Below are 25,509 nucleotides of genomic sequence, written 5' to 3' on the forward strand. Positions count from 1 at the left end.
TGGGAATGTTCAAGTGAATGCTTCAGAATCTGTTGTGACGAAACTGGGAGAACAAGTTGCCCCCGAGCAACTTTCCGCGTTTTGCTGGGCAAACAGTCAGATCCAATGTCTCCAAATCATAGAACAATAGACGCACAGAACCCCTTTAAACGAGAAAAAAAAACACTCGAAATGCCCAATTATAATAACTTGCTCAGTTTTTTGAAGTTTTGAAGTATGGTATCTAATTGTGAACTCATGTAGGTTCTTCAACAGCAAGCTTTGTATCAAACTTAGCCTGCCCGCGTAAGTTAAATATTCGATGCGATAGCCTTTTGCTTTTTAACTATTTGCATTTTCATTTGATTGAGATGATTGTATCTGCTCCCTCCATATCTAAAGCCCCGGAGATTCGGTCATACTAAATAGAAGTGTGTTCGTACCAAGAAGCGGTACCAATCGGAACCTACGATGGTAACGAGTGTTTCTTCTATCCTTGCGACAAGAATTGGCTTCAATAAAGCAAATATTGTGACTCAAATCCAAACCTGTGAGGGAGAGCAAATCATTGTTGCTGAATTCGGTCATGACCAAAGAATCTCTTATAAACCGAAATAATCCTCAGCTAACTCCTCAACAATGCCTTGCGATTCTTCAGTCAACTCTAACCACGTGACAGAGGCGAAACTTTCATCTAGTCTTGTCGTTTGTTTCAAATTTGCTACCTGCGAGGAGTCCACAAGTAGGCAAATAGCATCATAGCCCCCTGCGCCAGGGACCACACCACCCAAACAGCCTGGAAGCTCTTCGCATTTATCAAGCAAATGCTTTTGCTCCGGCGGTTCGATATCAGCCCCTGATTTTGACGTAAGCAACTGCAAGCCCTCTCTAATCGCGGCAATACAATTGGAAAGATTCATGAATAGTGTACCAGCCTCCAATTCTTGCTTGTACTTTGAAGGATTCTGACTCGAAAACTCATTCAACTTCTGTAGCTCTGCCATGAATCTACAGTTTGCCAAGTTCAAAGTTTCGTAAACTGAAACACTATCCTCATCTTTATTCCTCCAATTCAAAACTTGCGACACTAGTCTCGGAGTTTCTGAGCCGCCATTTACATCACCCATAATCAAACGAAGACCTGGGGGAAGAGAACAGCTAGAATGGACAAAATCCCATTCAGTGTTCACTATTTTCTTGATAGACGCGCAGTACTCACTGGAAAATTGCTGGTCAAGTATCTCACTAATGACCATGGGCGAAAATCTTCTGTAGATAATGGAGCCATAGACTGCGGCCGCCACATCAAAGCCCGATCCTATCTTACCTTGAGCCCCACAATGTGCTATTTGGGACACGTTATGAATGATGTGAATGATATCTGAAGCAGGCTTGGCCAAAAACGTGGCTAGCAAAGCGGCAGAAACAACCGAAACAAGACCCGCAGACAGACCCATACCTGTCTTTGAGACTTGCTCAATTGGCTTCTTGTGGTAGAGAAACATCTTCTTGGAGTTATCCGAGTAGCGCTGTTCAGTGTCATCTTGTGTATGGAATCCAGGGTCGGAAAACAACGTGATTTGGAAGTTAAAAAGCTTCTGTGGCTCGACATATGCAAGCAAAACCTTGACAGTCTCTTCTATAAAAGGATTCCTGCCACCAATTCTAGTTTTTGTCTTGAAGAAGCCTGTGTCATGAGCTATCGTATATTCCCAAAACCCATTGAATTGAGGAGAGCTGACCGTAATTTTAGAGTAAGTATCTGTCACAGGGTCCAGTTGAATCCGAGCATGCATTCTGCTGGAAAGAGCAGTCACGTAAGAATTGTATTCTGGGTCAAGGACCAAATATCCCCCAGCCACAAGCGCCTTACCAGGTGCACCAAAAACACGTGTCATGAAACAGGAACTAAGCTATCGACAGAGAAAATAAATGAAGGGATTTTAGCTGCCGCACAGCAGAATGTGTGTGGATTTGTCGGAAATGATTGTTAAGGATGTCAATGCGCTGGTGTCCGCGATCTGAAAGATCTCACGTTTGGACGCGCATCTTATAAATGCATGGGAGGGCACGCAAAAGACAGGATGGGTTTATGGTTGCGCAGTTGTGCAATGGACGCAGAGGAGCGCAACGAAGTCGCATTGTGTTTGTTCTGAACATGCTACGAATAGCTGCTATCAGTCAAAAGATCTGAAAAACAAAAAATATTGCGTTTCTTGCTTGACTTATTGGAATAAGAGAAGCCATAGCCGTCATCACAAACACCCGTGCATTTCTGAACATACGTCTGATCTGCGTTCTGTTTGGGAGGGTTCATTCTCTAGCCACTCGCTGACACATAGCTTCAAGGTACACCCTACTTCTCTAGATCGAGGAGTGATAATCCAGGGCTTTCTATCTTGCAAATTCTGCTCACCTGCTCATGATGGAGGAGGAATGGAAGAAATCCAAAACCATTGGTATCATTGGGCTCGGTGATATGGGCGCCATGTACGCAGAGAGATTCTCTAGCGCAGGGTGGAACGTCATCGGGTCAGATAGAGAAGACAAGTTCCAAGAAACTCTTCAAAAATACCGCGGTCGTAAATTTAAAGTATTGCCATCCGGCCACTTTGTGTCTCGATCAGCAGACTACATCATTTATAGCGTCGAGGCAGAGAACATTCGCTCCATCGTGAAAACATACGGACCTTCCACCAAGGTAGGAGCCATTGTGGGAGGCCAGACTTCTTGCAAGAATCCTGAGATCGAAGCTTTTCAGACTTATGTCCCTGAGGATGTCGACATCATTTCCTTACATTCGCTTCATGGCCCCAAGGTCGACAGCACTGGCCAACCTTTGGTTCTCATCAATCACAGATCGAAGTCAGAGAACTTTGAATTTGTCAAATGTATTGTATCGTGTTTGAAATCAAAGGTTGTTGAACTTTCTGCCGCGGAGCACGATCGGATAACGGCCGATACCCAAGCTGTCACACATGCCGCTTTCCTATCAATGGGAACAGCATGGATGAAAATAAACCAATATCCATGGGAAACGCCGAAGTGGATCGGTGGAATAGAAAATGCGAAGATCAATATAGCGCTCCGAATTTTTTCCAACAAATGGCACGTTTATGCTGGTCTAGCTATCACCAACCCCTCTGCACATGGACAAATTCTCCAATACTCGCGTTCGGCGACAGAGCTTTTCACTTTGATGATTGAAGGAAAGAAAGAAGAGCTCAAAACCAGAATATACAAGGCACGTGACTTTGTGTTTGAACATAACTCTGGGCACGAGTCGCTATTGTTGAATGACTCCATCTTAGAGAAGTTTTCTTTGAGCAAAACCCCTCCCACTTATGAATTTCAACCCAACTCACATATATCACTATTGGCCATAGTCGACAGTTGGCATAAATTGGGCATTGTGCCATATGAGCATATGATATGTTCTACTCCATTGTTTCGCATCTTTTTGGGCGTCACCGAGTACCTATTTCGTAGTCCGAAGCTTTTGGACCAATGCATTGAATTTGCAATACATGATACTTCATTTCGTCACGATGATTTGGAATTCACGTTTGCTGCACGCCGCTGGGCAGAAATAATTGCCCGAGGCGACTACAGATTGTATGAAAATTCTTTCGTCGAGGCGCAGGAATTTTTCAGTCCCATGATCCCCGAGGCAAACGCCATTGGCAATGAAATGATTAGAACCATTCTAGAGCGCGTGCGCCAGAGAGGCGAGGAGTAGATCACGTCGATTTACTGAATGACCGGCGCTGAGATGAAACAGGAATTAGCGATGTCGACACTCACATGATTTTTTATTTGCTATAGAAATGCATATACTGACCAACACCTCTGTTTTGCTCATACGAGATTTTTATGGCCATCAATGTTCCATGTGAGCCTCTCACGAACGAGTGATGAATGTACAACTATGGAACGAATACCCATGGTCCCGATCAAACCTATCACCAAATCAGACCGCCAGAGAGGCTCCAGCCACACAATGCAAGATTCTAGAGTACTCAGAGATCTCACTGTTATTGGTCATTTTCTTCTACCGTGTTGAGGATCGCACCCAGCTAGTACAAGGCGTCGAGACAACAAACGATTGCATCACATTTGCTCGTCTTTGATCACGTCCATCAACCAGTCCAAGCCTTCAGTTAGCCCCTCGCCCTTGATGGCACTTGAAGCAACAATACTCCAGCTACGATCCTTCAAATCTGTCAAGTTGAGAGTCTGCGATACTTCGGCAGCTGTTAAAGCACCCGGCTGGTCCTGTTTGTTGGCAAAGACGAGAAGCGCGCTATCTAGTAATTCCTCTTCTTTGAGCATCATGTGAAGCTCTTTGCTGGCCACGTCAATACGATCCTTGTCTGTGGAGTCCACCACGAAAATCACAGCCGCAGCGTTGGTATAGTAGCATCTCCAGTACGGCCGGATAGAGGTCTGTCCACCCAAATCCCAGATGTTCAAGGTCAAGTTCTTGTACTTTAACGTCTCAACATTAAAGCCAATGGTCGGTTTGGTTGTCACCACCTCGCCCATTTGCAAGCGGTAAAGAATGGTGGTTTTGCCAGCACCGTCCAAACCTAAGATTAGAATCCGGATTTCTTTCTGCACGCCCCATAGCTTTGAGAATATACTGGTGAAACTGAGAACCTGTCCCATTTCTATCAATGATGCTGCAGGACTGATATATTCAAAAGTGTCCGACTTGCTCGCTGGCCTTTTGCAAATGTTGGTGGCGGAGACGGCAGTGGTGATACGAAACGAGCCTGGCCAACAGGTCACAGTGCTGAAGCGCTGTGAGATGCACGACCGCGCGCTGCTGGAAAGATCTGATAATCTGGATGGTGCCAGGGGCAGGACAAGAAGACAAGAGGCAGAAACCGCGTGAAAGCGAAGATGGCGAAAACCCAAAGAGATTTTCTGATCCACTCCACAGGCTGGCCTTGCACCTCACGGACAAGTGGAGCGCCCGGCCCGCTACCGACCCGCGTCACGTGACCCCCTCCGCGTGACGGGCCGATGCACGGGTCTTGCATCCCCGGCTTCCTCACTTCTGCACCACCTTGTTCGCTCACCCCACGCAATCAAATCCGAGTACATCTAGACAAAAACCGGCTACTCGTTCACATCAACACCTTAAAAAGAAAACAAACACAGTCTGCAAAATGGAGCCTCGAGGAATCTTGAGAAACAAGGAAACCAAATCGGCGGAGGAGACCCGCGCAGAGGAGTTCGACCGTCAAGAGGTCATTCGCAATACTAGATTGAATGCACAGCTAGCAGCAGAGACCAACCGGGGAAAGGAGATCAGAGCCAAAATCGCAGAGGCAAAAGGAGACAGCCATGATGCCAGGGCCCTTCCGGAGCACCTCAAATGGGATGAGCTTAATTTGTATCAGACGGAACAGGAGAAGGCCGCGACCATGAAAATCGACGAGCCAAAGACGCCATACGAGGGTGGATTCGACCCTGAAGGCGAATATTACAGGGACGACGGAGATGAAGATACCGGTCCGGGTGAAATTCCCGAGCTCCTGCTTGGGGAAGGCGAGTATGACATGCGTGAGGTGCAGAGTCTGTCTTTGAATGGAGGCGAGTTGATAAATCCAGGGGTGGGTTCGCCCGACGGAGACGAGCAAGGAGACGCAGAGCCCGAAGCCCCTGCCTTGCTGGCAGAAGAGAGACACAAGAGATTTGAGGAGATGAGGAAAGCACACTATCATAATGCTGCCAATCCCCTCAAACACGAGATTGATATACCGGACGTGGATGAAAGCGAGCAAGGGCCCGATAAGCAATAGGAGGGCACGAGAGTGCCCGGAAATACGCGGCTTGGCGTCACATGATTTGAAATGATCCTCGTCGAAATCACACGTGCGGCGCTTCCCTACACCGAGGACTCAGACTGCGGCTTGCCGATCAAACCACCGAAATCAGTCCATCAGAAGCACATACAATAGTCAATATCAAATATGGCCAGAAACCCCTCCCTCCGCTCCTCGAAACTGAGCTCATGTGCATAGTGTGAGATAAGCCCTGGCAGCGACCGCTTCCATTATATGTCTATATACTCGCCACTAATTAGCGCATCGCACGTCTAGGAAAAGTACTTGACGAGGGAGGCGTTCACAGTGCCAGCAGCCGTCAACTCGCCAAAGGCGTTGGTGATCGCCACCTTGACGTCGGCAGGCTCGCCACCAACCTTGGCCGCGAGGTCGGACAATTGGACGTCGTCCAAGCTCTCGAGAAGCAACTCAAGGTCTGCGTCAATGGTGGCGGCACTGGACTCGTCGCCAAAGTAAGCCTTGTCCTTGGCAGCGCCTCTGATGGCCCTCTTGTTCTTCTTCTTGGCGGACTTGGCAGCCTCCTTGGCCTTCTTGGAGTCAGCCTTGAGCAAAGCGGCGTTCTCCTCGGCTTGCTTCTTGGCAGCCTCCTCCGCGGCCTTCTTCTCAGCCTCGGCTCTGGCACCAGCCTCCTTCTCCCACTTCAATCTTTCCTTCTCCTTCTTGGCAGCCTCCTTGAAGGCCTTGATTCTGGGGTCCTCGGCCTGCGCACGAGACACAAGCTCAATGAGGGCCTTGTTGTCCTCTTGCTTCAACTTCTTTCTGTTGGAGATGTTCTTCCGCTCGATGTAACGCTTGTGGTCTCTGTTGGCAGTGTCGTCTGGAACGTCGTCGTCCTTGAACTCAAACGTCTTCCATGAGTCAAAGCTGCCCCAGAACTTGTAGAATGCATCAACCTCCTCCTTGGATGCGTTGGCGTCGCCCAACAACGGAACAGGCTGCTTCTTCGAGAAGTGGGCGTTGGTTTCGAACACTGGGCCCCAGGCCTCGAAGAAGTCGTACGTGCTCTTGGCGGAGGGTGGCTTGACTGTGGCGTTCTCGTCCACCGAGTCGAACTGTTGCCTCTTCGAAGGGTCCAAGATGATCTCGAAAGCCTTCTGGATGATCTTGAAAAAGTCGTCCTGCTCCAAGCCGCCGGCTGCAGACTTCTTGTCTGGGTGATGCTTCAACACTTGCTTTCTGTGAGCTCTTCTGACCTGGTCCTCGGTGGCTCTCCATCTCAAATGGGACAAGCCCAACACAGCGTACAAATCAGCCTCCTTCCACTCTCTTGGGTCGTGCGCCAACAACTCTGCAGACTGCTCCTCGTCCCCCAAGTCGGCGTCCTCGTCTTCCTCCACAGTTTTCACGTTTCTTTCAGCCTCCAACTTCTCGAACTCAGACCAAGTGTGGCCTCTCAAGGTTCTGGTGGCGTGAGCCAAGAAAAACCTACCGACAGGCTCCACAGGGCGACGGACTGGCTCGGTGTAAGACTTCACGGATTCGAAAGCGGGGGTTTTGGGGCCCGAGAGGGCTGGCAAGACAATGGACATGATTCTTGATGGAGTTGGATGGTGGAGGGAAAAAATCTGAAGCGCGAGCTATAGCCCAAAGCTTGTGTGTACGGGTGTAATCTCGCGCGCGATGGGGCCATGCAGAAGGCGGGGTGGGCCATCAAGCTCATTCCAAGATGCAAGACTATGCTTACTATTTGTTAGGTTAGGATTTCATCACACCCTCGAAAAACAGATTTTTTTTTTTTGGGATTCTATAATTTGACGGTTGGACTGACAGCCAGCTGGCAGTGACTCAGTGCTGCAAAGCTAGGGTGCCATAGAAAACGTAGCCCTTGTCAGTCGTTTGGAGGGTACCCGGCCCCCATTGTCTCCCGCTAACGCGGCCAAGTTGCTGACAGAAGCGTTCTTGGAGCCAGAGGGAGACGAGTCGTTGGAAGAGTTGCGTGAGGCACCTCTGGTCGAAGATGCTCTGGACAAAAACAGCCTGTTCTGAGAAAACCCTAATTGGTTTGGACTGGAGGCACCTTTTTGCCTGGAGATGTTTTCTTCAAAACGGCGATTCACCTCTGTCAAGTCGATCAGCGACCCTGGAAGCGGCGGTATGTACTTGGGTGCAAGGGTGTCGTCTACATTGCTCTTCATAGCTTCGCTGTAGGACGGCACTTTGGACAATGCGTTCTGATCAAGGTTGCTCTCTGAGTTTACCCGAGACAAGTGAACTGGGGAGATTCCCTCCGGTGAAAGTAGTCCTGGGGCAGCCCCTGTGTGGTTTGCTTGGTTAAAGCTCCCCGAATCAGTGACAACGGGGCGCCCTTTGGAAAAGTAGTCACCAGATTCTGCCTGATCACCGTCCAAGTTAAACGTAGCTCGCCCAGGTGTTGATGCACGACTCCCTTCAGTTCCCTCTTGAAGCTGCCTCTGAATGCTCAATTGTCTCAAATTTTCCGACAATTTGGCCGTATCAATTGCTGACATGGAGAATTGCAGCACGTCCCCGGCTGGCGGACGGCTGTAGAGGGATCTTGGAGTTTGAGCTCCTGAACTCAAGGGAGATTCGATTGGCGATACATCCGTCCAAAGTCTATCCAAGACATGCTTCTCATAAACGGGCGGTGCAACAATACCGGTGAAAGACGTCACCGAATGTGGATTTGATCTCAAAGCGCTCGCATCGGTGGATGACTCTGTGTCGTTTTGACCCAGGCTTGTCTGGGATATGGCACTAGAATTGGAATGGAAAATCTCCTCTTCTTCAAATGGACCTTGGCTTAGGTCGTCTTCATCGTCTTCAGTTCTTGCACGTATTCCCACAAAGGGAGAAATGAACAATTGTACGGGAAGTGAAGCACGCAACTCTGACGTATGACCATCGGGGTTTTTCAAGCCAATGACAAATTTCAACTTGTGGCGTACTTTCAAGTGGGTCTGAATGTCACAATCTTGTGTGCATTTTGACAAATTGGGCGGTACTTTCAAAAAGGTAGTCAACTCCCACTTATCCATCTGGTAATTAGGATCATTTTCGGTAGGCGCAGGGACTATTTTCTCGCAGACCACACGCTCAGAAGTATGCGGGGGAGGACTATAACCCACAAAAGAGTACATTTCGACCAAGGTCATTTTGATCTCGCCAAGCTGCAAGCCTTTCAAAAGCGGAACAAGCATCATGCTAACTGGAGTGCCTGAGCCAATGGCAATAGCCTTGGATGGTACACTCAATGAATACTCCACCTTTTTGGGCCATGTGTTGTCCACAGCCATGGTTTCAGAAAGTTCAGCAGCGTCAGTTGTCATTGTACGAACAACTCGTGCATGCTTCTTGGTGATCATAGGGTTGTGAAACTTGCCTCTTTCGATTTGAGCCTCGAATTTGTACACGATATTAGCCCCTGGTAGACCTTCAACAGACTCTGGCATGTCTCCGGGCAAGATTGCCTGAAATGGGATTTCGTAGTTGCCTTGAACCAAAATATGGTTCCCCTTTCCGGTGATGTTGGATGAAGACGAGCTATGGGAACCATGACCTGGGGCATTCGAAAGGTGCGACAACGATGTAGATGAAATGGATCTCAAAGACATTCCTAAGTTTTTGAGTGACGTTGTCGAGCCTTTCAATGAGTGGCCCTTTGATAAATGATTGTTGTGTTTGGGAACTGGGGACAGCGCTTTGTCCCCGGGGACATGTCCAGATACATGTGTATTAGCATTTCCAGTGGCAGACGAATTGGTGTACATGTTGCTCAAATACTTGGAAAAGTCGTTGCTATCCCATGCAAACTCGTAGACCTTCTTATCAAACTTGGTGGGCCTGTTAGCTTGCGATTTGTGTGTTTCAGGCCACCGAAGACGGAGTGTTCCATACAACTTCAAAGTGATCTTTTTCACAGTAATAGGCTCTGTTACAGAGAAGACAATTTTGCCACTGACAAACGCTGAGGCCGCTGTATGCTCTGAGCCTTTGAAGACAATAACGTCATGATCCAAGTTCTTCAACCGAATCTCAAAAAGAGAGGACAGTTTACTGTTATGTTTTGTTTGCTTCGAAATATGCATGGTGCTGCAGGTGTTCAAAGATATGCTATAGGAGACCAATCTTTTCTTTCAAAGCGTGAACAGGAGGGTGTATACAAAGTGGAAGTTTGGGCGATTAGTGAACTCTGGGTTGTGAAAATGAGACTGTAGGCTTGATAATTCAGATCCCTGTAATCAATGAGACGGCTCAGACAAAGTTTGTCTGGAAGTCGTTTCCACGGTTTCAGAGCTAGTAATCCACTGATATGCAGAGAATATTTTTTTCCCCCGAGAGTTGATATCTTCATCAATGGTTGCGAGAATAAGTCATGTGATGCGACGAAGAATTTTTAGATACCGCAAGCATGATGGGACTTCAACAGGAACAGACAAAAACACTACGAATAATCAAAAAGCACAAGCAATGGTGACGATCAGCATTCTTTTCTAAGAGCAAGCTGTGTGAGCCGTCGAAAAAATAATGTACTACTTCATTAATATCTCACTTAGAGTAGAAAACTGTCTCATACTATCTCGTGAATTGCTTTTTTCGGTTTCCTCCTGTATGGAACACCCATGAGGGCCTGTCCTATGTTTTGACCAGCAGACGCGCACCGCAACTTTATCTCCGCGGTTTTGAAGAGGTATGGGCACACGCGATTTAGTCCGACTGAAAAGAAAATGTGGTTTTGAAATTGTACAGCTTCGCGTCTTCATGGCTTTGACGTTGAGTGGCCTTTTTCGGCTTGACAAACTACAAGAAAGAGTCTCGGAAAGAAGCCAGCATGGTTGGACTGGGTATTAAGTATGTAGTTTATTTTGTGGAATTAAGTTTGTATTTCACCCCAAGATGGTAGCTAGACAAAGACCGCGATTGTGTTTGTATGATTGGAAAATTGGCCTCGCTTTGAATCCCATTTGAATTGGAAATCCAAAATAAATAAATTTCAGGAGACCTGTAATGATCCGGTCGCACAGCGTCGAAGGTAGATTCATCATATGCTCGACGGCACTAAAGATCTCGCCCAATAAGATAAGCCTTTCTCCTGCAATCAATCTCGGAATATAGGAAATTCGGGTAACTTTTAGTAACATGAAGCTACATAGCCTCCCGGATTGCTAAAAGGGCGAGGCAGGTTCTGCGAGGCAACAGACCTTTTGATTCTTCCGGCTTGCCAGGGTGACGCCATTCGATGTAGATAAGTCATTTTGGCCGGTTTGCAATTCGTTAGTCTGAATGTATCACAGGTGAATTCGTGCTCTTTTGTAGATCCGCAACCCAAACCCACCCGTTGTTTTGAGTCTTCTACTACAACGCAATCTTCACACAAGAAGGCTTCGAGTTATTTGTCCGCGCTCATACTAGATATCTGATGTAAACTTGTCAAGAGCGTAGGATTTAAGAGAGGATTGACTCGAAAGCGATATTCTCATTCGGACTGCCTACATGGCTGTGTCGGAAAAGTCCCAAAGATTACCAATCACAAGGTGCCAAAGATGTTGAGGCTAACAAGTACGCCGTGCAGGCTCTCTGACTTGAAAAACTATAGAGACTATTTTGGTTCCAGCCAACCTGGGAAGGGACATACAGCAGTGTGGCTTTTGATTTTTTGGGGGGACATGCGCGTTTGAGAAAGCCCTTCTCAGCCTTCCTGTTTCAGGTGGCTGGCTTGCATAATATTTTTAGGCGAGAAAAAGGTACCGATTTAGCTGTAATGCTTCTTGAGTGTCGCATGCCGGAACTTCTTGTTATGTTTATATGCCCGCCACGGCTTCTGTCACACGCTCAAAATAGGCTGGCTGAGCTATCCCCTTCTGGCGGCTTCCTGCCGTCTCGGCATTGCTGGAGGTTCTACCTTCAGGTGCATTTATACATCTGAAGTGGCCCCAACTATCTGAGGCTTTTCTTTGATTTCCTTTCTGCTTACGGCGCCCAGAGATCTTCTCATAAGTCACATTCTATTTCTTTCGTTGACCAGAAGAGATTCAACGTGGCTGTAATCATCACCCTGCATCAACATTATTTCAACGTTCACGGAAGTTTTTTTTTCTTGTTTAGAAACGTTGGAATCTACCCTGTGTCTTGATCAAAGAGCAGAGCCCATCCCCACAGGCTGCCATCCATTCATTATCCTTTGCATATTTCTTCGAATGGAACTTTGAGTGAGCCAGAATCGCTTTTCTTTCCTTTATAAAGCTTCTGAGATTTGGTATCCTAACATACCATGCAATATCCCTCCAGCGAAACTGAGTCTGATTCATCATCTGGAGATTGCCTTTCGCCCGATGCATCGTTGGCTGACTACGACGACTATCTTTCAGTCAGTCCTCTGAGAAGCATCAAGAGAGCGAAGTCGACTCGAGATGCATACCCACCAAGCCAGTTTCGGACATCAGTGGCGCCCTCATTAAATCGAAGACCGACATACCTCAATGCCAGAAACACGAATGGACGGAGATCGAATGACAGATTTGAGTCTCTGAGGTGTGCTAGTCATGAGTGGAGTTCAGCATTTGAACCCTCTGATTGTGAGTCAGTACCTGACCTCTCAGACTCCAATTCTGCATCCGAGTCTGTTCAAAGTGCAATCACTCCAACAAAACCGATGGATTCTACCTCGTTCTCGTTCGAGTTTCTGGCGTCAGTCAAACATTTGAGCTTGTCACTTCTTGAACCAAAGCCCTCTACCAGATCAGTCCCAAAGCCTTCAATATTTGATATTCCAGAACTTGTCTACAAGATCATCGAATATGCTGACTTCCAAAACACTGTCATCCCCAAAGAGACCCTGCCAGTCCGCAGAAGACCACTTTCTTTGCATCATGCCACCCTTTTATATGACGGCGATCGTGAAAAGGCTAAGTCAGTCATGCAATTACCAACACTGTATTGCGCAAACAATTATTCTGATTATAATGCTTTGCACACCTGTTTATTGGTTAATAAACTTTTTCACCGCATTGCGAAAGAAGTCTTGGGCAAAAAAATTCTTTTTAGAAAGGAAGAGAATTACTTGAGCTTTGTGAATAGTGGAAAGGAAGTATTCGAGACCACAAAGCCACAGGTCTTTGTCCTCAATAAGTTGTTCCATGCGAGGCAGGCTTCGCTCGATAAAATTGCTGAAACCATTGACTATTCATCATTGGAATGGCTAGAAATTTTCATGTGCCCAAGACTTAAACCTTCGATCTCATTCTTGCACAAGTCTTTGAAGTCTTTGGTTGTAACAGGCTCAAAGGTTCTAGATGATTCAATGCTTGTATCTGTTGCCAAAAGATGTCCCAACTTGGAGACATTAGACGTAAGGGCCTGTGAGAGAATCACTGACTCTGGAATCTTCTCGATAGGCTCGCGCTGTCATAACCTAAGAAGTATTAACCTTGGCAGGAAAGAGAATGGACACCTCATTACCGACTACGGCGTTGTGAAATTGGCTATCAAGAATCCACACTTGCATACTGTTGGTTTGGCCGGGTGCCATATCACAGATCGCACAATTTGGCAATTAGCTATGAGCTGTGGAGCCGGGCTAGAGAGGTTGTCTCTCAACAACTGTGTGCAACTTACAAATGAATCGATACCTACTGTTTTGAGTCATGATTTAATGCCTATGTTATCTGTTCTTGAAGTCCGCTTCATAGAAAACCTCACGGATTTCGACTCCATTCTCACCTTCAAGAGAAAACAGAGTGCGAAAGGCATCAGTGTGCTCATTGAGACATGCGAAACGCTTTTGTACCGACTCCAATCCAGTGAAAAAAAGATGGACAATCACATATCTCGCAGGATTTATCAAGACATCGCAGAATGGGCAAACCGAAACGACGAGGACGCCTCTTACGAGGAATTGATCAAAGCCCGCGCGGCTAGCATAAGGCCTAGCCAAATATTTGCATGAGAGACCCGGGTCTCTCCAATTATTCAACAACCGATAAATAATTTCAATTACTTTTACTTGTCGCTTTGGCAAGCATACGTAGTGACACAAAAGAAACGAAATATGATCTTGTTCCGACTTCTAGCTCGGAGGCACGAGCTAGATTTGAGACGTCGACGTTTTCCGGCTCCGATCAATACGTTTCTTTCAGAGATATTTAAGCAGCTGCTAAACCAACAGGGTCAAACGCAACAAGGAGACATGCACACTGCATCAAAGTAAAATTTGGATGAATAGACCTCTACTGAAGTGAATGGTCGTGTGCGGATCGCCACGTGATCGTGTGTTCCGCTGCGCCCGCGGCTTCCGCGGTCTAAGTGCGGATTCTCCTACGGCACTTGTTGTTCTTTCCTAATTTGTACAGGTAATAACTGAATAAACTCTTCGCACTACGTGTCGCCTGACAAGACATTTGTTTAGTTTGGCGATAACGTTCCGGTTTCATGACTTATTAAAACATCTTTAAATGAGATCTATCATGTCAATAGACTCATATAAATCATCGATAATAGCCATGCTGATAAACGAACTGCCTATTCAAGTCAATAAGAGGCACCTAGATATAGATATTGCGGAGGAAAGCCGGGGCTTGAACAATATTCTCCTGAAACGTTTGCAAGCTAAACTTGATGGAGCTCAGAAGAATTCCCTGGTCTTAAAAACAAAGAGTCTATCCTGCGTTAATAGACCCCGTCGGCCAGGTCTTCGGACCCACACTTCAAAGCTACATCTCATAGACGATACGACCTTGACATCGCTACCGTTTCCTCCGCCGGCACCGTCAAAGCGGTTCAAACCAAAATTTCTGTCCGCATCACACATTACTCAAAACTCAGAATTTCTTCGAGATGAGAGTCAGCTGTTATACAGTGTTGACCTGGCCCGAGCTACACTTGATGGCACTCTGTTTGCTGAGTCGATCGATTTGAGTAAACAAGACACAACCATGAATGGAACGATTTGTGACTACGAAAATGACACCCTAGAAGAAACATTTGATGATTCCCAAGATCCAATTGTATTAGTGGAAGACTATATGACTGAGGCCCAGTCTAAGGAAACTGTGTTTCGCAAAAAGTCTTTGGCCAATATAAAGAAACGACTACGCGAAAAATCCCTGCGGCCCTCTTTAACCCCAAATTCTGCGTCACCTGGAAGTTTTAAAGTTGATTTTGGGCGGTGCAATCTACCACGCGTGTCCACGCCAGGCAATGAGAACTTGGAGGCCATCTTTGGAAAAATTCCTGGATCCGAGAAGCTCAAATACTGTACGCTCTGCGACAAACCCTTGTATGAAATCAGCTCGGTGCTCAGCAGCACGGAAGCCATGAATACATCTCACGCGGCCAATTTGTCTCATGCATATCAAGAATTTGTGTGCTGGGGTTGTATCGATACATATGAGGAAGTTTTCAACGAGCTTTATGAAGCGGAAACAAAACATTCTGAGGAAGTTGCTCGTCAATCAAATCATGCAATTCACCAAACATCAAATTCTATTTTGGACATAGACTATATGAGTTTGATGACCAGTGAAGAGCAGCATGAAAAGACGCAAAATAGAGGCGATTCAACGCAGCCCCAAAAGAAGCGGAAATTCTCAACAGACTTGATCTCTCGGCTTCAGCGTCTCAGCGCTGTTTCCCAACCAAAAAATGGAAGTGCAGAATGGGTCGCCGGGTGGCAAGAAAAGCTAAGACGCAGCTTAAACAATGTCTTGACCAATGCCTTTGCTTCAGATGACCAAACCTTATAAAATTAGATCAATCATGCACACTTTTGGACCATTTTTTTTTAATACCTCAGATTCTCCTATTTACAATAATATATTAATCACTCTATGGCAAATACCTGCGGAGTATATGAAACGCGACCTGTCTTTTGGCGATCTTCGCCTACTTGCGCGTTTTTTTTTCCATCTTAGGCTGACATCAACTTTTTAGCTCCACGATCCCGATGGCTGTGCGATTCACTCAACTTTCGAGATTCTACTCTTTGAAAACAAAGAACATTTTGTCCTTGGAGGAGTTCATATTTAGACAGAATGTACTTTCAACATATCGGTCTTTGATGAGAATTATCTATAAGCACCACGAACGCGCGGGATTGGCTCAGTACGCCCGAGAGGAGTTCCGCATGAACGCTAAGGAGACTGAACTAACCACAAGAAAATATTTGCTTCAGACAGGCATCGCCAAAGTTAATGATATGGCTAATGTGATGGGAATCAATGCAAAATTATAACTTCCTAACGCATTTTAAATTTTGAGGCGCGAATGCCATCCTCAAGCCTTTCCAACTGCGATTGAATGGAAGACTTGGGGAGGTCGTCCAATTTTAAAGATGCTTTAATGTCCTTGAACTGGGTCATTTCCGGGTTTGTAACAACGTGCTGGATCAAGCCTTGATGGAATTTCTTGCTCAAGGCTGTGAGCAGGTCGTCGCTCAGTAAATGGTTCATCACTTTCACCAATTCCAAGGAGTCAGTAAGAATCTTATTTGCAGCGCTTGACAAGGGTGACGTTTTCGCAAGGAAATTCAGAGAAATTATTTTGAAATCAAGGTTTTTAGTCAAGAAGTTCATGCATTGGTCTTGATCCTTGTCTACCGCGCCCTGGCTTAGCTTAAAGATGACGTGCAAGAGTTTGAAAAAATAGATCTCAGAGGGGCTTAAGGTCTTGGTGAACCGAGGATTACACATCCATTTATCAAGGAGCTTAAGCAACCTCTTCGCCTCGACATCTTGATTCTCTGCGATGAGAAGCTCTTTGAGGTAATGCAACTGCACATACTCTTTCGTCTTCTTTGACTCAAAATTAAACATGACTTTCCCCTCGAAATCGAAACCCAATTTGTAATCAGTATCGAAGTCTCTGTTATCTGAGACTTCGAATCCATCACTTAATATCTCCGCTTTTTTGTCTTTTATAAGATTCACGAAATAGTCATAGTAATTATTGTTCAACATGCGGCTGAATTTCAAAATTTGTAATACCAAAAAGTGTTTTGAGAAGGAGCTTTTGAATCTCTTGGAAAACTGATATAAGTCTTCAAGTTTTGTAAATAGACCCTTTTTGAGAGCAATACCGAAGTAAGTGTTCATTTCGTTCTCGCCAGTCAAATAAAACCTGTAAATTTTTATAAGATGATTGAGATTTTTGATTGAAGGCTCGAGATTCAATTTGTATGAAAGCGCATCGTGTTGAATCATTTTGATTTTTAAATTTTCGTAAGTTTCGATGGCCATGCTTGATCCGCAAATACACGAGTAGAGGTTAAGCAACCAAAGCTTTATATTGAAGTTGTCGGGGTCCCGTTCGGATAAACTTTCAAGTTTTATGATGTATTCTATCACCTTTTTGATAGAAACTTCATGGCGTAATGATTGAACCATGGAAGCAAGATACAAATCGTTAAGTTCTGAATTTTCGAATCTTGCAAATTTGGTCCACTCAATGTCATGCTTGTCAAATCTTGTCAAAATCTTCTCAATATTCACACATGTGGTTGCTAAGCCATTTTGGAGCTCACTTTCTTTGAAAAGCGTACTTTGCTTTTCACGAATCTTCTGCCTAAAGCACTCGCTTAGGTCAAAAGCAAGAAGGTCAGACGCACAGCACAGTTTGTCTTTGAACTCATCAAAATAGGTCTCGACAGCTTGTTCAAGACCAGAATTATAGACTCTACAGATCTCCATGTTCGCAACATATGAGTTTCTCGAGTCAAACTTAAGACGCGCTGAAAGTTCTTCTTGTGGGATCTTCAATGCAAATCCAGCTTTAATGAGGTACTTCCATGTGTCATAGTCGTTGAATTCGTCCTCAAAAAGCAATACTTGGCAATAGTGATACAATTTCTCCCAGTTTTCCGATTTGTCAAGTGCTTCAAGAAGCAAAAGCGTCAATTCAAGCTCTTTGCATTGGACAGGTTCCAACACTGAAACGATAGAGCTAAAATCTTGCTTTCTCTTCAAAACTGAAGATAATAGAAATGCCTCTTGGTTTGTTTGCAAAGGCTGTAACTTTTCCATCGCCTTCAATGCTGACTCCAAGAGCGTCTGTGCCTCCTTCTCTGATTTGGTTTCTAAACTCCTGGTCAAGTCAGCAAAGACTGATTGGAGATGATACAGCCGATTCAGAGGCATGCATTTTTTGAGAGCCGCGGCAGATCTCTGCAACATCTGGGCATCAAGAAGTTGTTGCAGTTTCTTGAACCACGACAAAATAAGGTCCGGCGACGGATATTTTTTTGCTGCGATTTCGAAGACAGATTGACCATCGTTCTTCCTCCCAAGTTGACAGTAAATTTCAAAGAGAAGATTCAAAGTGAAATGGTCACTTGGTGACTTGGCTTTGATCGCATTGCACTCATCGAGCGCTTCTTTCAAAGATCCAGTACTCAAAAGATAAAAAGCATTCAAGACACGATACTGATTTTTCTGAGGAAACCTCAGCATCTTGGAATTAATCTCACGCTTTGCATCAGCAAAGCGCTTTTCTTTGATGGCATTAACAATCTCTTCATCTGTCATAATGACGATGCTCGGGTTTCTCCACTTCTCGCCCGGGTTTTGACAATGGAGAAGTAGCACCTAAACAGGTTGTGCATACTGCCCCTTTTGGTCATGTGACCTTAGCTTTTCGGGTTCCAGAGCCTCTGCAAAAGATTCCCGTTTAAAGTTTTTTATACTCAAAGAATATTTCTTGCATTCACATCTCTTTGAATCAAACCACAATATAGTTCGGTTTTGCTCGCTGAGAGCTTCCCTATACTACCCCGCTTTACATTGGTGGTGCTTAGCCCCACCTCGGGACACGGCGGGCAAAACCGGCAAAATATTTTCTGCATATATATCAACACTTCTGGTGTGACCTCGGTAGTAGCAAAACCCCCCAAGCGGCTTTTAACGAGCCAATCCCAAAAAATAGATCCGGAATTATTACCTCTTTAAACAGCCGCTGCATTACTTTGAAAAGCATAGGATAGTACGATTTTGAATAAGGCAGCAAATGTATGTTTGCTCTGGAGGAGTGGGTACAGTGAATACATGGCCATCGTCAACGGCATCGTACCAGCTTGCATCCGTAAAGACAGCATATACATTTCGTAAAATTTCAACGGGTCTCAATAGTGGATCCTCAGAGCATGTGCATGTGGGCTTATCTTTTGATCATGACAATCAGGGAAATGCCAAGTTCTAGAATTGGCGAGAATGGTCATGTCCTGCAGCACAACTATCCTTGTGCCCTGTTTTCACGCAATTGTATGTTGTATGCACTTCGCAATATACTTTTAGGTCTGTGTGCAGAATATAGCAGACCATACATCGTCACGACACTCGCCTAATAATATTTTGTGTCCAAAAAACATTTGTTTCGGTTTGGTTGTCTCATAAAGATTCGAATCCGATGTAAAGAAGGTATTTAATTTGTTTAATAATCACCAAATAGTCTAAGTCCTTGAAACAATTCCCCCATCGTAGATTAGCTTTCGCGTTTGACGCAAGTACATATCGCTCTTTCTTGGCTGCTCTTGGCGCAGTGATTCGTGAAGTACCCCATACCTGAAACGATAAGGGATTATGGATATATAAGTACCCCAGCTGCCCCGCGATAACTTCGCATTTCAATAATTTGAGCTATAAATCAATAATCTTTCGGCCGTAATGTCCAAAGAAAATAGCAGAGAGGACATGAACCGTATGGCTGACAACCATACCGACTACGGAGATGCATCGTCCTCCTCGACAGAACTTACTAAAACCACCGAGTTTTTGCCTTACAGACTTTCTGCGGCCAAAGTCATCAGTAATTTCGGCACAGATGCTACACAAGGACTTTCGACACTGAAAGTAGAAGAACTAAGGAGACAATATGGTATGAACACGCTTGGTGAAGGAGACAAAATAAGTTACACCAAAATTTTGGCGCATCAGACATTCAATGCAATGATTATGGTGTTGATAATCTCAATGGTCATTGCTCTTGCTATCCAAGACTGGATATCTGGCGGTGTCATCGCAGCTGTGGTGGGAATCAACATCACCATTGGCTTCGTTCAGGAAATGAAGGCCGAGAAGACTATGGGCTCTCTTAGATCCTTGTCATCATCCACGGCACGCGTTACAAGAAATGGAGATGACCTTACAATTCCAACGGAAGAGGTTGTTCCAGGAGATATTGTTCATATCAAGGTTGGAGATACCATTCCAGCGGATTTAAGATTGATTGACACCATGAATTTGGAGACCGACGAGGCTCTTTTAACTGGAGAATCTTTGCCTGTTGCAAAAAACCAAGATGACGTATACCCTGATCCGTCTTTGAGCGTTCCCGTGGGTGATAGATTGAACATGGCTTTTTCATCTTCGGTAGTTTCCAAAGGAAGGGGAAGTGGTGTGGCTGTTGCCACTGCTTTAGACACTGAGATTGGAAAAATCGCTCAGTCTTTGAAATCAGACACTGGACTCATTAGAAAGGTTGACAAATCTGGCGGCAGAAAGCCTAGTTCGAAAGAGTATTCAAGAGCCTTTTTTGGAACCTTCAAGGACATATTGGGAAACTTTTTGGGAGTCACTGAAGGAACCCCTTTGCAAAGAGTATTGTCATGGTTGGCTATTGTCTTGTTCTGGATTGCTGTTGTCTTTGCAATTGTTGTGATGGCTACTCAGAAATTCAACGTGAACAAAGAGGTTGCTATTTACGCTATTTGCGTGGCTTTGTCCATGATTCCCTCTGCTTTGATTGTGGTGTTGACCATCACAATGGCAGTTGGAGCGCAAGTAATGGTCTCCAAGAATGTCATTATTCGTAAATTGGACTCTTTGGAAGCTTTAGGTGGCATTGATGATATTTGTTCAGATAAAACAGGTACTTTGACGCAGGGTAAGATGATCACAAAAAAGGTCTGGATTCCTTCAGTCGGGACATTTTCCATGGATAACATACATGATCCATTTAATCCAACAATAGGTGATTTATCCCAGTCCAAATTCTCACCATACTTCATTAAAGAAACTGATGAAGAGATTGACTTTAAGCCTGTCGAAAAAGCTGACATCGATTCATACCCGAATAACTTCAGGAGTTGGCTTAATGTTGCAACTTTGGCTAATATTGCTACTGTTTCCCAGACAAAAGATGAAGAGTCTGGAGAATTGGTATGGAAAGCACATGGTGATGCTACCGAAATTGCTATACAGGTGTTTTGTTGCAGATTAGGATATGCAAGAGAAGCGGTTGCCAGAAATTTTCAACATATCGAGGAATATCCTTTTGACTCTTCCATCAAGAGAATGACTTCAGTGTACAAAATGGGAGATGTCACGAAGATTTTTACAAAGGGAGCGGTGGAACGTATTTTGAGAAGATGCAAAAATTGGACTGGTAACCCGGAAGAGAGCACGGACACATCTGACCTCATTGAAATGACAGAGGAGCATATCAGTGAGATCGAGGCAAACATGGATGCATTATCTTCGCAAGGATTACGTGTTTTGGCTTTTGCGTCAAGAGATTTTGATGAAAAAACTGATGACTTGGAGGACAGAGAGTCTATCGAGTCCAATTTGACATTCCATGGCTTGGTTGGTATATATGATCCTCCTAGACTTGAGACTGCACACTCGGTTAAGTTGTGTCACAAGGCAGGTATCAATGTTCATATGGTGACCGGTGACCACCCGAGTACAGCCAAAGCTATTGCTCAAGAGGTTGGCATTATTCCCCACAACTTGTATCACTATAGTGATGAGGTTGTGAAGGCAATGTGCATGACTGCAATGGAATTTGATGCTTTGTCAGATGAACAAATTGACGCTCTACCTGTGTTACCCTTAGTAATTGCTCGTTGTGCTCCTCAGACTAAGGTCCGCATGATCGATGCGTTGCATCGTCGGGATAAATTTTGTGCAATGACTGGAGATGGTGTTAATGATTCTCCTTCATTGAAAAAGGCGGACGTTGGAATTGCCATGGGACTCAATGGATCTGATGTGGCTAAAGACGCTTCTGATATTGTTTTGACTGACGACAACTTCGCTTCCATCTTGCACGCAATTGAGGAAGGCCGCAGAATGGCTGCAAACATCCAAAAGTTCATATTGCAACTTTTGGCCGAAAATGTTGCTCAGGCAATTTATTTGATGGTGGGTTTGGCCTTCAAAGATGATTCTGGGTACTCTGTCTTTCCTTTGTCACCAGTGGAGGTGTTGTGGATTTTGGTTGTAACCTCTTGTTTCCCTGCTATGGGGTTGGGACAAGAGCAGGCTATTGATGGTGTTTTGAACCAGCCTCCAAATCGCAAAATCTTCACCAAAGAGCTTCTCGGCGATATGGCTGGGTATGGAGTCTGGATGGCTGCATGCTGTATGCTAGGCTTTGTGCTAGTTGTATTCGGTGTCGGTGACGGGGATTTGGGTGTTGGCTGCAATGAAATCAGCGCAGACTCCGATCTTTGTAACTTGGTTTTCAGAGGCAGGTCCACATCTTTTGCTATCATGACATGGTGTGCTCTTATTTTGGCATGGGAGTGCATTCATCCGGACAACTCTTTGTTCCATATGAGACAAGAGACGGACAACCCATGGTGGAAACAAACTTCTATCGACCTTTGGGCCAATCAATTTTTGTTTTGGTCTGTCATTGGGGGATTTGTGTCTGTTTTTCCCGTCGTGTACATCCCAGTGATTAACGACAAAGTATTTTTACATGCACCAATCGGTCAGGAGTGGGGATTTGCATTCGCCTTCAGTCTTCTTTTCCTCTTGGGTTGCGAGGCTTGGAAATGGGGCAAGAGAATTTACAAACGTAAATGGAGCTCCAAGATCAAGAACCCTGAGTATGAGTTGGAAAGGAAGGACAACTTTCAGAAGTATGCTTCTTTTTCCAGAAGCAACACTCTTGACCCAGACATGCTCGCATAATAATCATCTAATCATCTATTTCTATCTTTATATATGTATTGATACAGCATTTTCCATCTCTCTGGCTGACACAAGTGCTATCGTAATAATTGATTTTTTACTCTGAAATCTCCACCTAGATGTTCAGTTACGCCACAGTTTACAATGGTTCCTGATCCTGTGGCCTTTTCTACATCGATGACAGTAATTGACGTGTTATAAGGCACCCTGAGATCATCAGCCGTGATGCCTTCGCCCAAGCAGTATTTTCTATCTCTGTGCAAGTGATTGGTGAACACAGTGATGACACCTCCGTGGGTACAAAGCAAGATATTCTTATGTTTGTTGGACGCCGCTCTCTTCAAGGCAGAATCATAAACTTCGGACACTCTTTCGATCAAAGCTGATTCCTGCTCACCAAGACTACGGAAGTTCTCTCCGTAAGTTTGGAGAGCGTCTATCAAAGGCATACCTTGTACTTTGCCCATATCACGTTCACGCAATTTAGGGGTTTCTGAGTATGTAGCAGTATGCTGGTAGCTGAGAATGGGTTTTGAAGTATTGACACATCGGCATAAGTCAGAGGACACAAGATCATCGATCCTTACTCCCTGAAGATGGGAAGCGACCTTCTGGGCTTGTTGGGCGCCTTCTTCATTTATGTCGATGTCGATGTGGCCCTGGAGAATTTTCTTGGCATTCCAGTCTGTCCGTCCATGACGTACCACAAAAACTCTTGTCACCTGCGGATCCTCGTTTGGTTTGATTTCTCTGGTCATTGGTGCTGGCATCAACCGTTGCCGAAGCTCTGAGATTGTAATATGATACCACGTGACCTTGTGGCGTGTAGATAAACTTGTTCTGTTTCAATATATCCCAGGTTTCCGAGAAGGGTAATAACACAAAAAAAACATCGGCTCTATTTTTTTATGCCTTTTTAGAATATGCCAAAGATTCGGATTTTGTCAACATAAACAGTTGTGTGCCTATGCGCAGACAACTTGTTCAAGGCCTGAGATTTCAATCAAAAGTTCAGTGGCCTACTACGTGCAACATGGTAAAAACCAGAGCTTTCTTATTGTTTTCTGTCTTTGCATTAGTTAGATGTCGAACTAAAGATTTTTTTGCGGTCAGAGCATGCAATTCATTTTTGAGGTGATACCTGAAAGGGTATCAGGTTTTTTTTGTGTGATTGATTCTTGTTTGAGAAATTCACTTTGAACCTATCTAATTTGAAAATATACATGCTCAAGTCATACATCTCAAGTCATACAGGTGTATTCAGCCAGTTTTCTTGCTTCTTGGTAATTTGTGAAGAATTCAGCTCAATTCTTTTTTTTTTTGAAGCGAAAACATATTTCGTCATCACTAGTTGCCGTAACACGTTATTAGCATCATTGGAAACAATTTGAAGCATGACATTAAGCAATGAAAATCCTACAACATCAGCTCTGAAATAAAATTATCTTGAACGAAAAATATCATTAAGAACAAAGACGGTGTACTCGTTACTGGCGTGTGTATTTGTGTAAAACATATACATGTCCGTTATTCGATTTTCTTCCCCGACAAGTCAGACATTTACTTCAAGCATCATATTGTGTGCATGTAAAGTTAATTCCGAATGTAGAATCGGTGGCTTGAAGGAATATAATATCATGTGAAAGCAAAGGGACAAGACGAACTTTTCAGAGATCTTCAAGGTCTCACATACAGCAAGAACCCACTCTTATTCTCAAATTTCGTGAACATTTGGGCTCGATGGTTATCGAGCTGTGTGTTCCAATATACTTTTTTAACGCCCAATCTGTCCGCTTCCAAATACACAAAGTCGATCAAACTGCCACCAATTCCCCCTCGTCTACATTCGTTGCTGACGAAAAAATCATTTAAAAACAAGGAATCTTCTATGGACCAAGTGTCTCGGTGGGTTAAGTAAGTGGCAAAACCAATTAGCCGCCCGGTGTCGTCGACTGCAACTGCAGCATAAACAGGCTCATTTACATCCAAAAAGCGGCCAAAGGTTGTCTTGGTGATTTCGGGGGTCACCACTGATAAGGCATGATATAATTCCAAGTAAGAATCTTCTCCGTACCACAACTGGAACCATTCCTCTTTATCATCTGCTGTTATTGGTCTTATTTTAAACATCACGTAGTCATGAACATAAAATCTATACTGAACTGACGACGAACGTCTTTTAATCAATATATAGCCAGAGCACTTCTGATAAGGAAGCCGCAGAACAATCACCGCATGTGACTTCCACATTGGGTATCAAGGCGTGAGTATTCAGCTTGTCTCAAAAGGCAGTTTGGAACATTGGAATAGAAGAGGGCAAGTCCTCATTTGAACAGAGATTCTACGCGTGCATCAGCAGGTTTGAACACAGAACAGGATAAAAAGGAAAAAAATATCCCTCGTACGGCGTTTCAGGTTTGATTTGGGCGAGCTACGCGGGCGAGCGCCTCGTGACCAAAATGCGAGTTTATTATGTCCGTCTCCTCTTGCGTCGTAATGCGCTATACGTCTCATACCGGCAAACTGAAAAAGGAAGTGTACTTGAAAGAGATTTGTAATGAAGGCACCAGGTACCAGACAAAATGCGAAGCGAGTTTTGTTGGATGTCTCATTATTTCCAATTTGGCGCTTCATCAAAATACGAGTCTAGGCTGGGCGCTTGCCATGCTCAGATACTCAACAAATACGAGAACCTACATGGCTTGCGGCGGGTCGTGGTCGACTTTCAAAACCGAACAAGATCTTACGAATCAGATGATTAAACACGCCCAGAATTTTTCCGCAGGGAGGAAACTCAAGAACACTCTTGT

The 25,509-nt window shown here is 44.8% G+C and overlaps 13 protein-coding genes across 13 annotated transcripts; 6 read left to right on the forward strand and 7 right to left on the reverse strand.

The window, feature by feature from the left end:
* Window positions 1–581: 581 nt before the first annotated feature.
* ERG8 (phosphomevalonate kinase) lies at window positions 582–1,877 on the reverse strand (the record flags this gene model as incomplete). Its single annotated transcript, XM_018858747.1, has 1 exon — window positions 582–1,877. The coding sequence occupies one exon, from the start codon at window positions 1,875–1,877 to the stop codon at window positions 582–584; it is 1,296 nt and encodes a 431-aa protein (XP_018712752.1).
* Window positions 1,878–2,404: 527 nt separating this feature from the next.
* Window positions 2,405–3,718, forward strand: TYR1 (prephenate dehydrogenase (NADP(+)); the record flags this gene model as incomplete). Its single annotated transcript, XM_018857205.1, has 1 exon — window positions 2,405–3,718. The coding sequence occupies one exon, from the start codon at window positions 2,405–2,407 to the stop codon at window positions 3,716–3,718; it is 1,314 nt and encodes a 437-aa protein (XP_018712753.1).
* Window positions 3,719–4,089: 371 nt separating this feature from the next.
* Window positions 4,090–4,647, reverse strand: ARL1 (Arf family GTPase; the record flags this gene model as incomplete). The annotated part of the gene is made up of 1 exon (XM_018858748.1): window positions 4,090–4,647. One exon carries the CDS (start codon window positions 4,645–4,647, stop codon window positions 4,090–4,092), a length of 558 nt encoding a protein of 185 aa, XP_018712754.1.
* Window positions 4,648–5,153: 506 nt separating this feature from the next.
* On the forward strand, window positions 5,154–5,789 carry METBIDRAFT_38703 (uncharacterized protein; the record flags this gene model as incomplete). The annotated part of the gene is made up of 1 exon (XM_018857034.1): window positions 5,154–5,789. The coding sequence occupies one exon, from the start codon at window positions 5,154–5,156 to the stop codon at window positions 5,787–5,789; it is 636 nt and encodes a 211-aa protein (XP_018712755.1).
* Window positions 5,790–5,937: 148 nt separating this feature from the next.
* Window positions 5,938–7,498, reverse strand: ZUO1 (zuotin). The gene is made up of 2 exons (XM_018854554.1): window positions 6,419–7,498; window positions 5,938–6,352 (listed from the first exon to the last, which is right to left on the reverse strand). The coding sequence occupies exons 1-2, from the start codon at window positions 7,361–7,363 to the stop codon at window positions 6,086–6,088; spliced, it is 1,212 nt and encodes a 403-aa protein (XP_018712756.1). The 5' UTR covers window positions 7,364–7,498; the 3' UTR covers window positions 5,938–6,085.
* A 201-nt stretch (window positions 7,499–7,699) lies between these two features.
* Window positions 7,700–9,868, reverse strand: ROD1 (Rod1p; the record flags this gene model as incomplete). Its single annotated transcript, XM_018855341.1, has 2 exons — window positions 7,700–9,451; window positions 9,521–9,868. Coding segments are annotated over 2 exons (2,100 nt in total), but the record flags the coding sequence as incomplete, so codon positions are not given.
* Window positions 9,869–11,603: 1,735 nt separating this feature from the next.
* AMN1 (Amn1p) lies at window positions 11,604–14,106 on the forward strand. The gene has a single exon (XM_018855799.1). It carries the CDS (start codon window positions 12,064–12,066, stop codon window positions 13,735–13,737), a length of 1,674 nt encoding a protein of 557 aa, XP_018712758.1. The 5' UTR covers window positions 11,604–12,063; the 3' UTR covers window positions 13,738–14,106.
* Window positions 14,107–14,254: 148 nt separating this feature from the next.
* Window positions 14,255–15,532, forward strand: METBIDRAFT_11121 (uncharacterized protein; the record flags this gene model as incomplete). Its single annotated transcript, XM_018853919.1, has 1 exon — window positions 14,255–15,532. One exon carries the CDS (start codon window positions 14,255–14,257, stop codon window positions 15,530–15,532), a length of 1,278 nt encoding a protein of 425 aa, XP_018712759.1.
* Window positions 15,533–15,732: 200 nt separating this feature from the next.
* METBIDRAFT_40322 (uncharacterized protein) lies at window positions 15,733–16,020 on the forward strand (the record flags this gene model as incomplete). The annotated part of the gene is made up of 1 exon (XM_018857259.1): window positions 15,733–16,020. The coding sequence occupies one exon, from the start codon at window positions 15,733–15,735 to the stop codon at window positions 16,018–16,020; it is 288 nt and encodes a 95-aa protein (XP_018712760.1).
* A 4-nt stretch (window positions 16,021–16,024) lies between these two features.
* Window positions 16,025–18,307, reverse strand: METBIDRAFT_39532 (uncharacterized protein; the record flags this gene model as incomplete). Its single annotated transcript, XM_018857151.1, has 1 exon — window positions 16,025–18,307. The coding sequence occupies one exon, from the start codon at window positions 18,305–18,307 to the stop codon at window positions 16,025–16,027; it is 2,283 nt and encodes a 760-aa protein (XP_018712761.1).
* A 1,035-nt stretch (window positions 18,308–19,342) lies between these two features.
* On the forward strand, window positions 19,343–22,782 carry ENA2 (Na(+)-exporting P-type ATPase). Its single transcript, XM_018855800.1, has one exon. It carries the CDS (start codon window positions 19,442–19,444, stop codon window positions 22,697–22,699), a length of 3,258 nt encoding a protein of 1,085 aa, XP_018712762.1. The 5' UTR covers window positions 19,343–19,441; the 3' UTR covers window positions 22,700–22,782.
* Window positions 22,573–23,782, reverse strand: METBIDRAFT_31193 (phosphoglycerate mutase). Its single transcript, XM_018855801.1, has one exon. It carries the CDS (start codon window positions 23,455–23,457, stop codon window positions 22,777–22,779), a length of 681 nt encoding a protein of 226 aa, XP_018712763.1. The 5' UTR covers window positions 23,458–23,782; the 3' UTR covers window positions 22,573–22,776.
* A 270-nt stretch (window positions 23,783–24,052) lies between these two features.
* HPA2 (D-amino-acid N-acetyltransferase) lies at window positions 24,053–25,234 on the reverse strand. The gene has a single exon (XM_018855802.1). It carries the CDS (start codon window positions 24,947–24,949, stop codon window positions 24,377–24,379), a length of 573 nt encoding a protein of 190 aa, XP_018712764.1. The 5' UTR covers window positions 24,950–25,234; the 3' UTR covers window positions 24,053–24,376.
* Between the last annotated feature and the right edge of the window lie 275 nt (window positions 25,235–25,509).

The sequence above is a fragment of the Metschnikowia bicuspidata genome (assembly GCF_001664035.1).
Source record: "Metschnikowia bicuspidata var. bicuspidata NRRL YB-4993 chromosome Unknown METBIscaffold_2, whole genome shotgun sequence".
Lineage (NCBI taxonomy): Eukaryota > Fungi > Ascomycota > Pichiomycetes > Serinales > Metschnikowiaceae > Metschnikowia > Metschnikowia bicuspidata.

Bases quoted from the DNA above. Each gene is read 5' to 3' on its own strand.
- ZUO1 (XM_018854554.1), bottom strand. From the start codon at position 7,363: ATGTCCATTGTCTTGCCAGCCCTCTCGGGCCCCAAAACCCCCGCTTTC. The intron at 6,353-6,418 runs GCTGCCAAGAAG...AAGGCCAAGGAG, and splicing joins AGAAGAAGGCCGCGGAGGAG to GCTGCCAAGTCCGCCAAGAA.
- AMN1 (XM_018855799.1), top strand. From the start codon at position 12,064: ATGCAATATCCCTCCAGCGAAACTGAGTCTGATTCATCATCTGGAGAT.
- ENA2 (XM_018855800.1), top strand. From the start codon at position 19,442: ATGTCCAAAGAAAATAGCAGAGAGGACATGAACCGTATGGCTGACAAC.
- METBIDRAFT_31193 (XM_018855801.1), bottom strand. From the start codon at position 23,457: ATGACCAGAGAAATCAAACCAAACGAGGATCCGCAGGTGACAAGAGTT.
- HPA2 (XM_018855802.1), bottom strand. From the start codon at position 24,949: ATGTGGAAGTCACATGCGGTGATTGTTCTGCGGCTTCCTTATCAGAAG.